This window comes from Cryptotermes secundus, unplaced genomic scaffold, assembly GCF_002891405.2.
Source record: "Cryptotermes secundus unplaced genomic scaffold, Csec_1.0 scaffold1715, whole genome shotgun sequence".
NCBI classification, from domain to species: domain Eukaryota; kingdom Metazoa; phylum Arthropoda; class Insecta; order Blattodea; family Kalotermitidae; genus Cryptotermes; species Cryptotermes secundus.
Window position 1 is genome coordinate 292,906 of NW_019731604.1, and position 11,087 is coordinate 303,992.

At 39.0% G+C, this 11,087-nt stretch overlaps 1 protein-coding gene across 3 annotated transcripts in view; it reads left to right on the top strand.

The window, feature by feature from the left end:
* The window catches only part of LOC111867305 (ras-like GTP-binding protein RhoL), a 53,778-nt gene extending 43,859 nt beyond the window's left edge, over window positions 1-9,919 (top strand). For all 3 annotated transcript variants that reach the window (XM_023857040.1, XM_023857039.2, XM_023857038.2), the window contains exons 2-5: window positions 2,613-2,794; window positions 4,468-4,582; window positions 7,375-7,492; window positions 8,964-9,919. In XM_023857040.1, the coding sequence (XP_023712808.1) occupies window positions 2,622-2,794; window positions 4,468-4,582; window positions 7,375-7,492; window positions 8,964-9,166 (609 nt within the window). In that variant the 5' untranslated portion in view covers window positions 2,613-2,621 and the 3' untranslated portion in view covers window positions 9,167-9,919. The remainder of the gene's footprint in view (window positions 1-2,612; window positions 2,795-4,467; window positions 4,583-7,374; window positions 7,493-8,963) is intronic.
* The last annotated feature ends 1,168 nt before the right edge of the window (window positions 9,920-11,087 follow it).

Below are 11,087 nucleotides of genomic sequence, written 5' to 3' on the forward strand. Positions count from 1 at the left end.
TGGGATTTGTGGTGGACAAAGTGGCGCTGGGTCAGGTTTTCTCCGAGTACTTCAGTTTCCCCTGCCAATCTTCATTCCACCAAATTCTCCATCATCATAATTACCCGGGACAGGCTACAATAGGCCAATCAGTGGCCGCCGTGCCGAGTGGACCCAGTTGGACTCCACCTCCCACTAAGCGAATTATGGTTCTCATGAATTCTGAAAAATAAAATGCGTTAAGCCAGGGTGTGCTACCTCAAAGGTGTTAACTAGACGATTACCATTTCATCAGTAAGTTACTGAAGTTCATTTACTATTATATTATTTCAGAATAAGAAAAAGAATAGACGGGCGAAATATAGAAGTACACTGATCTTGTTTAAGGGGCAGCTGGTACATAGAAAACTATGCAAGAGAGGAATGGTATGAAGGAAGATATGGGTTTGGGGACTGAAAGGGTTTAGGAGAAAAGGCGAACAGGGGATTTTCTCCATATGTAACAAAGAGGAAGCTTGGAGCTCATACACTGAGGTGTGATGGAACAGATTCGGAGGTATCATTCAGCATAGGAGGTTTAGAAGTATCATTGCAGAAATGGGCATAAGGAGGAATACATGATGCAAAAATAAAGAACACTGGCAGGAAATAGAAATATATATGACTAAAAATACTATAAATATAAATCGGAGAGCACAATCAAAAAGCACGTGAGCGAAGAAGAAATTAATGTATGGCTAGCAATTGGTAGTTATAATAACAGAGTACGTACAATAAAGTGTTAATTTAGTGTTTAAAGGTGAGATGTGTAAATAGTAATCAAGTGGGATGCTAGAGGGTCGGACCAGGGAGTCATACTTCATCGCCGTTGTGTGTACAGGAACAGACTCAGTACAGTATTCTCATTCATTCATACGTATTATAGTTACTTTAAATATAATACTTCGATCAAAGATGAAACTTGATCACGTGAAGAGTTCCACCTACCAGCTCCATAGAGCCGGGTCCTTGAGAGGCCACCAATGATTCAGCTACTCAAGGATGTCTGAACATTCTATGGAACCCGAAGGTTCATTACCCTGTTAACAAGAGCCCAACACTGTCCTATATCCTGAACCAAATGAAGTCAGTCCAATCCCATCCAATCCTATTTCTCTTAAGATCTGTTTCAGTATTATCCTCCCACCTACGTCTAGGTCTTCCTAGTGGCCTCTTCCCTTCTGGTTTCCCATGGGTGCTACATTCCCTGTCCATCTCGTTCATCATGACTTGATTATTCTGGCGAGTGGTAATAGTTATAAAGTTCCTCATGATTAAGTTTTCTCCAACCTCCTATTGTTTCGTCCCTCTAGGGTCTATATGTACTCCATAGCACCCTTTTCTCAAACAAACTCAGTGTGTGTTGTTCCCTTGATGTTAGAGACCCGGTTTCACTCCCATACGACCCTACAGCCAATATTATAGTTCTGTATATTCTGATTTTTACTTTTCTAGAAAGTAGACAGAACAAAAGGTTCTGAATTGAACGGCAGTAAGCATTACCAAAATTTAATCTGCTCTCACTTTCCTCGTGAATCAGATTTTGATTTCGTATTCTCATTCCCCCAAGAGATGAAGTGACAGGCAGTTGGAGAAAACTGCATATTGAGGAGCTTCATAACGTGTATTCTTCTCCAAGTATAATTAGAATGAACAAGTCAAGGAGGATGAGGTGGGCAGGTCATGTAGCACGAATGGGGGAGACGAGGAATGCGTATAGGATATTGGTGGGAAAGCCAGAAGGAAAGAGACCACAGGGAAAAACAAGGCGTAGGTGGGTGGACAGTATTAGAATGGGTATTAGAGAGATAGGATGGGATGGTATGCATTGGATAGATCTGGCTCAGGATAGGGACCAGTGGAGGGCTCTTGTGAACACGGTGATGAACCTTCGGGTTCCATAAAATGCTGGGAAATTCTTGAGTAGCTGCAGAATTTATGGCTCCTCCAGAAGGGCTCAGCTCCATGAGTAAGTAAGTAAGTAAGTAATTCTCATTCCCAAATAGGGTAACATTGCTACATTTTCAAACGAGGGACACGCGGTAGCGTAGTTGGTTGAGACACTATGCTGCAAGCCGGAAGGTGGGGGATTCGAATCCCTATGAGGTAGATTTTTTCAGTTGACCTAATCCTTCCAGCCGCACTATGACCCTGGGGTCGACTCAGCCTCTAACAGAAATGAGGGCCACGAATCTTCCTGAGGGGTAAAAGGCGGCCGGCGCGTAAGGATGACAATCTTACCGCCATCTGTGAACCGATTGTCTAGATAATGTGAGTCCCTCAACGTCTCACAACCCTATGGGTCTTCACGGCCTGGTACAGGTATAGCTTTACCTTTACATTTTCAAATGATGATTTTGCTCTGCTTTCTGGTGGCGAGACATCAGTGTGTACTTAGTTATATCATCAACATAGACCAGCAGCTGATATATCCCATTCAAACTTTGTTCCATCTGTTATGCCAAACTCAATGAGAACACTGTACCATACTGCCCTCCAGGCAGTCTTGAAATCAATGAATGTCCGATATACTGTCTCGTTTTAGTCCCATTTCTTCTCCAGCCCCCTGAAAAGTTTTTTTGTGTGTTTTCCAGGGGTGCATCATGAACACTGCCAAAGGTACGAAACGAGAGAATGGTATTGAATCGGAAAGCATTCAGTCCAACAGAATTCGTCCCATCAAAATAACTGCTGTGGGCGACGGAATGGTGGGAAAGACGTGTCTCCTAATCACCTACGTTTCAAAACGCTTTCCTACAGAATATGTTCCTACAGTGTAAGTATTTCGCTTACAGTATTATGCTCACTGCATATATGTATATGCAGACACACGGGGGCAATTGAGCGCGCCGTGCCACTTAGTGAGCGCAAACCCTGACTCTTACCTCAGTTCCCGCGTGTGAGGAAGAGGAAGTCTAACCATCGATATATCCAGGATGAATGATGAGTGTACAAGTTTATTGTTTTCCTTTTTTATTCCCTCATTCTTCCGTCTCTCTATCTTTTATACAATTAAAATAAGTTTAATGTACGTTTTGCTCGTATTTTACACTATATATGCATACGTTGTAAGGTATGTAAAAAGCACGTGCTTTATGGGCAACTGAAAGGAATTTTGGGTAACCCCCGCGTTAAGATGCGCTGCTCCACTGCACAGTAGGGGCTGGAGATGCCGCCATCTTCTTATCAGTTTGCAATCCGATTACGTCCCCGCAAGTTTTAATATGAGTATAAATTTTTAGTAACGTTCTAAAGATTGAAATATGGTGATGGGTCCGTATACATAGTTCTTCATTGTGAATATGCTTTCGTAAGAAAAAGGTTAAGGTGCCTGAAATTATTTTCCCAGGGGGAAAGGCCAGTATTGTCGGAGGTGTACATATACGTACGTGTGTCCTATTGCGAACGGTTTCCGGGATAGAGCTATTTCACTCTACAGTTCCAAAATTCTTGATAAAAAAGAGATATTACGTACTGTTTCTAATACCGGTATTTATTGTTCAAGTGACAAAGTTGATACAGTTTACTTAGTATAACACAGTTTCGAAAATTCCACTGTCAGCAACTTTGCAATTCATGTGGGGATATGGTGTGTTGCTCGTGTATACAGTGAACAACAGTCCGCTGTATAATGAAATAGCTCTCTCTCTCAGAAACTGTTCGGAATAGGACACATGGTGAAATAAACTTATTTTTTTTGCTCAGAATGACCGATACTGTGACCTCCCAGAATATTGACCTTCCCTCCTGGGACACTCAGTATATATAACATCTTTTAAAACATTTTAACACATTAACACCTGTAAGCTTTAACATTGATGTGCTGAATAACTTTCGTTTTTACTGTAATTGTAAATGTAATTAATTAACTCCATGGGGTAGAATCTGTGAACAATTGGCCTTTATAACTGTAAAGCACTCCCTCACCTGTTGAGCGCATTCTGATGATGGTAAAGTAAAGCTATCCCTGTAACAGGCCGTGAAGGCCCATATGATTGTGAGACGTTGAGAATCCCACATTAGCTAGACAATCGGCTCAAAAATGACGGTAAGGTTGTCAGTATTACGCGCCGGCCGCACTTTACTCCCCAGGAAAAATATTTAATTAATTCCTGGTACTCATTTCTGTTAGAGGCTGAGTCGACTCCCGGGCCATAGTGCGGCTGGAAGGATTAGGTCAATTGAAAAAATCCAATGACCTCATCGGGACTTGAAGACTTTTATGTAATTAAATCAAATTGGTCGCATTCCATGGTGGTGTTCACTTAATGGGCTCAGAGTCAGTCATCCACAACATGCATCTGAGTGTTTGGATGCTTACAAATTCTCACGTTAGTGACAATGAAAAGTACCATCTTCTGGGATGTGAGGCCATCTCGTCTTGAAATATATTTACTGGAGAATCATTTACACGTTCTTATTACATATAAAAATACTCTGTTTTCACAGGTTCGACAATTACGCTGACAACATTACAGTAGATGGTCAAGACTTCAACATGACGCTTTGGGATACAGCAGGACAGGAGGATTACGAACGATTAAGACCACTGTCATACCCAAATGTAAGTGTCAATATAGGTTTTGTCTCTTAAGCCACTCGACCTTTAAAGCAGGGACTTCAATTTCTGCACACATAGTAGGCTAAGCTTGCAGCAACAGGTAATATGAAACACGAAGAAACTACCACACAAGCATTCATACACCATGTAAAAAGGTAAAGCTATCCCTGTAACAGGCCGTGAAGACCCGTAGGGTTGTGAGACGTCGAGGCTCCTACATTTTGTCTAGACAGTCGGCTCACAGATGGCGGTAAGGTTTTTAGCCTTACGCGCCGGCGCCTTTTACCCCCCAGGAAGATTCTTGGTACTCATTTCTGTTAGAGGCCGTGTCGACCCCAGAGCCATAGTGCGGCTGGCAGGATTTAGGTAAATTGAAAAAAAAAACACCTCATCATTCATACACCATATAAAATGCAAAATTGCGCTGGTAGAATTGATGATGTATAGTACACTGCATGTGGCCATTTTGCCGGTCACGGTAGCCGAGCGGTCTAAGGCATGCACTGTCTTCGCTCGCTCGGAAACCGAGATCGTGGGTTCGAATCCCACTCAGGGCATGGATGTTTGTGTGCGTTTTTCTGTGTTTGTCTACAGGTAGAGGCCTTGCGACGAGCTGATGACTCGCCCAAGGAGTCCTACCGTATGTGTAAGATCTAGTAAACCGAAGTCAAACGGAGAGGTTCATGGAGGTAGGCCTAGGCCCAAATTGGGGCTGTAGCGCCATAGGAAAAAATGTGGCCATTTTAGATTTACTTGTTCAAGCACTCATTTAAGATCAATTTTTTTTAACCAGTATGCACGGAAATTTCGAAATTAAGGAGTGTGTGACAGTAGAGCTTGTTTCAGCAAATTAGAAATGCATACATCTCCAAGTCTCTGACATTAAATGAAAAACTGCGTAAATTCTTTTTCGTATAAAACTATTGATATACCTGTAATACTAGAAGAAAATTTCGAAGACAAATGCCACTGGTACACAGATTTTAACATCTTGCATCATATTCTGGAAAATATGTACTTTTTTTTTTCTATTATGTTCCACCACACATGAGCACTTTTGATATTCCTCATTAAGTTACATTTCTGTTCCAGTTTTGAGTTATTTTTCCCCTGTTACATTTCTGGCAAGCTATGTCGAATGTTTCTTCCTATTTGTCGGCGAAAGTAATTTCTAGACTACAGATTAGAATGTGTTAAACTGATTATAAAATTTGGAGTACCACTTTATGGCGGAAGGTTAATCTGAATATTTCATAAGAATCGTGCTATCACAGTTATAAATAAACTTACTCTCCCGACTGGTTTAGAATCAAATTACAATATTTTGGAAACTGGTAACGCATTCACTAGTTTCATACAACGTTTCACAGTCAAAATGAAACAGTTTGTGTGAATTTCTGTCAGAATGAGGCCGGTTTAGTTCTGTTGCATGTCCCGTGTTCAGTAAGCATAAGCTCATATGAATCCCTGAAAACATTTTATCCCCGTGTTATATTAACTACTGGTAATTAGACAACCAAAATTCATTATACTGTGTTACTGGTTGATTCTTAAGTTACTTGGCCACGCTGCTTCGAACGCATAAGTTCCGGCTGATGAATTGGGATAGTCTTAAATAGCGAGTGAGCAATAGTTTGGAACGAGACTGACGTTTATTTCAAGGCACTGTTCCAGCATTCGACTGAAGTGTCTGATAAGGAAACCCGGGAAAGGGGTGTCATGGCAGCTTATAACCCGCCTCAAATTCAAACCATTTACCTCCGAAATACATGTATAGAGAATTAGAGCCTGCTTGGTTATGTTTGTAATCTAACGTTAGATGGCATCACTTCTTCTGGGTAAGTATGCGATTTTATTGTTTTATACGCTAGTTATGCTTAATATAATAAATATAACTCACATTTCCGTTGCGTTGAAAGACTTCAGTTTGTGCGGATATAATGACACAGAAATTCAAATCGGCTAGCTCCGAAATACATGTGTAGAGAATTAGAGCCTGCTTGGTTATGTTTGTAATCTAAAGTTAGATGGCATTACTTCTTCTGGGTAAGTATGTGATTTTATTATTTTATACGCTAGTTATGCTTAATATAATAAATGTAACTCACATTTCCCCGTTGCGTTGAAAGAATTCAGTTTGTGCGGAGAAATAAAAATTGACTTGCAAAACTCGAAGTCCATAGAACGATCTTCTTTTGTTATTTTTCTCCGTCTTTTTCTATTGGTACTGTTGGACACACAGTATTCCCTTCCACGTCAGCCGGGATAGCGTAGTCCGGCGTAGTCTGTATGGTCGGTATAGCGAAAGGCTACGGGCTGGACGATCGAGAGATGGGAGTTCGAGTCCAGGTAGGGTCAAGAATTTTCCCTTCTCCATGTCGTTAAGACCGGCTCTGGGGTTCACACCACCTCCTGTCCAATGGGTACGGGGGTAAAGCGGCAGGGGCGTGAAACTGACCACCTACAACTAGTGCCGAAGTCAACGAAACATGGATCTGTACGTCCACTCCCCCATACGCCTTCGTGGCGTAGTGTCTAATTAGTTAAGCACAAGGAAAACTTTACCTATAACTTTTACCTATTTCCTTCTGTATTGATTATATTGTTAAAACGTAAAATATGAGTGGAATATAGTGAAATAAATATCCACACGAATAATTGATGTTGCATGCGCCTAAGTCTGTAATAGTAAAACTTCTAAACATTACTGTAATATATATATATCACTTGTTTGTCACTGCCTTTCCAGCCCAAATTTTGGCCCAGAGTGGAATCCAAAAATTTAATTGTTTCAGACGGATTGTTTTCTTTTGTGCTACTCCATATCCAGTAGAACTTCATACGAAAATGTGGTGTCCAAATGGTGCCCAGAACTGAAACATCATATGCCACATGTCCCGATTGTATTAGTTGGTGAGTAGAACAGTTCTGCAAGTATAATATCTTCTTGTGTAAATTTGCATCATATTTAACTACCTTTATGTTGCTGCAGGTAACCGTTTTAAAAAATTGTAGGAAGTAACTTTAATTCTTCAAAATATGTGTTGTGTTCTGGGAATAAGTAATTATGGAATGAAGAAAATTCGAATATGATGATATATTTTGTATGACAAATGATATAGGAACAGAGAGAACTTAAGGAGGTCAGTAACTCCTTTTCATGTGTAAATGGATCAAGAGGATGATTGTCGGACTGCAATGGACCCAGTGCTTCTTATTTAATCTATCCATTGACGGAAACGTAGTAAACAATTTTTACCATTTTTCTTATTTTGTACAAATTTTTTAAAACATAAATATACCCATTACTTTGTATGGAGGTCTGTGCAAGTTGAAATTATTTAGCTTTGGTAATGGAAATTGCATTTGGTTGGGCTTTGATATCACTGCTTGGCTTCAAAATATGTCCCCTTTTGCACATCCTGCCTAGAGAATATTAATATATAATATTTTCAACACTAAGGAAGCAGTATGCTTGTAAAGTGTCTGTCATCATGCGCATTTCACCATGGATGACTCTTTGATATCATTTGAACAGTGACATTAGGTTAAATCAAGTTTTCTTATTTGAAATGCAGCTCCTATTATATCTATGTAGAATGACAACTGTTTTTAAAATTAAATAGCTCTTATCAGATTATTTGGGACTGAGGCAGGGGTAGTCAAATTGACATTACTTACCCACTAGCCACCAGACAGGTAAAAAAAAAATGCTTTGTTATTTTGGAAACCCCTTTTCGATTTGGACTATATATATGGGGCGTGGAATATGGGTTTGCAGCTTCAGTTGCAACAGCAACTGCAAAAATCAACACTTCCCACAAACAAGTGTTTTATGCTGTTTATCAGAATTTATATAAGCATTGAAGATTATTTGTAAATGTTAGTAATTTTATTGTTTTGAACTTACTGCTTCTCCTGATCTTGTAATGAAAACCTGCGTGTAACCTTGTTATTGTCTTCATTATGGCCACTGCTACCACCTCCTTTGTTGTTTGGAAAGTTTTAGGTTGGGCAGCTTATGAAACATACATTTCATACTTCAGGTTATTGGCATCAGGATGCATTTAACAAGTTTTCAGAATTTTGACAAACTTCATATTTTTGAAGAGAGTCGTCTTCTGGGTTTANACGGTGCCTAAACCCAGAAGACGACTCTCTTCATTGTCATCGCCGTGAAAACCTCAAAACTTCATATTTTTATTTCAAATCATAGCAAGGACTGAGTTTGTCAAATTCTATGTTATGCAGTAAGCATTTCCATTCTTGTTGTAGTTGTTGTTGCATAATTTGTTTTTGTTTCTGAAAAATGTAGTATTATAGTATTTTTTAGCAAACCAAAGAATTTTTTATATGATTTAATTAATGTGTTATAAATTATCAGGCACAAAGATAGATCTACGAGAGGAAGACCCGGAATGTATTTCATTTGCTGAAGGAAAGAAATTGAAACAGAAGATACGTGCAGCAAGATATGTTGAGTGCTCAGCCATCAAAGGTGAGGGTCTTCAGGACGTTTTCACTGAAGCGATCAGAGCAGTGATGAAGAAGCCACCAACTGTAAGAAGAACATGCAGTTTTTTCTAGTCTATCATATGAATGAACTGAACACTCAGTATTGTTTTAACAGAGCTGAGTACTAGCAGTACTGAATTCAGAACAAGTTGCAAGTCTGTAATAAAAGAATGACAAGAAAACTGAAAATTACATACACTATAAGGTCAGAAGTGGTTGCCACCCTTGTGTATGATGTAACTAAGCTAGACACTTGTCCCAATTGTTTTAGCATTGAGGTATATTTCACAAGTAAAGTCCAACATGAAGAAAGTAAAAGTGTCACCTATATCTTCTTATATTGAAAATCTGCCTATTACAAGCATTTTTTGCTATTATCCTTGAACAATAAAAATGTCACTATTAATAAAATATTCTTCTAGTGTGGCAGAAAAGCAGATTAAGAGAGTAATAGTCCTAGTAGAAGCTGCCATATGATAATTTCAGTTTTATGCATGCAAACTAAAGGCCACAAAGTTCCCCCCCCCCTACACCAAAATGTGCCAATGAATACATTATCATCTTAGAATTAAAGACCTGAAAACTGTATTAATTATTTAATATGGTTACTATTTTAAACTACTCTGATATGAATAACAGATTGTTTGTACAGTAATTTTTTATATTGTTTGGAGTTAATATACATGATACATGCCACCTGCATTAAGAGTTTGTGTCATAAATATGATTCTTCAAAGTAATTCACATATTGATTACTGCTGATGCATAAAAAGTCTTGATAATGAACTGAAACTGTAAACATATTAAAAATCATTTATATGTAAAGTTGTACTGTGTAGTTATTTTACACATCCTTCTGTTTCTTATTCTGAAACATCTAATTTCCACTTATATAAATCCTATGGGAACATTTTACTCATTTAACAACACTTTTAAAAATAGAGGGATTTACCATAATGTGTCATTTCCCCTGCATTGATACGAGTATGTAGGTAGAATCAGTTATTGAGCGGATAGTCAGATTGTAGGTGGACCATGGTGTAAGAAGTTTTGTGGCATTTTAAGTTGTATGTTAAATGCTATGTGAAATGCTGCAAATATCTGTTTCAGTTATATTTAATGCCATGTTGTTATTGAGTATGGGGGAGATTGATTATAATTCCATTTTCTAAATCTTTGTTTGACTGTCTGGTTTCATTGAACAAAATATGTTATTACTAGCATGCCTATGCAGAAAAATTTATACAGAATTTGAGGTGGTTGCTTACTTTTAATGTCTGTTGGACACATATTTTTCATGACCTTCAGATCATGTTACTATGCTTAATATGTAAATATGTGGAGGGTATGTACTCACTGTGGTCATGACCCTAACGATTTTTTATGGGACAGATCTTTTTGGACCTCTGTGCATGATTTTTTAGACAGAAAGAAAATTAATTTTTACCACGGTTTTTTTGTCCAAGAGAAACAACTGTTGTATGTACTCGTACTGTCTTTCTGTGTGACATGCCATTTGGCAAATATGAGATGGATGCATGGACAGTTGGCTGTTAGGCTAATATAGTATATGCAGTAAACTCCACAGTACCCAGCATGTATAGAGAATGGAGTATGCCATTTGCACGAGAAATCTCTTACAGAAACAAGGTACAAAGTCAAAACAGCACGTTTTCACTTTCCTTCTTGCATTGGAATCTTCCTGAGTGGAACAGAAGTTTCTTGGGTGATGTGATCACATATTCACGTAGCCTCTACTATGTTGATACCTACATGATGGAGACCGAAGTGTAGCAGTGCCAAAGACAGCTTGGAGACCTACTGTTTGGCAGGTGAACGTCTATACGATGGGGTACCCAAAAGAAACTGAACTAATTTTTTTGTGGGCAGAGCTTTTGTAGTACCACGTTTTGCCGCTATGAGCACATAGAGCTAACATTCCTGAGTCGATAAGCCGACTACCGTTGCTTCAGAAGGTAAGGACTAGTTTCGG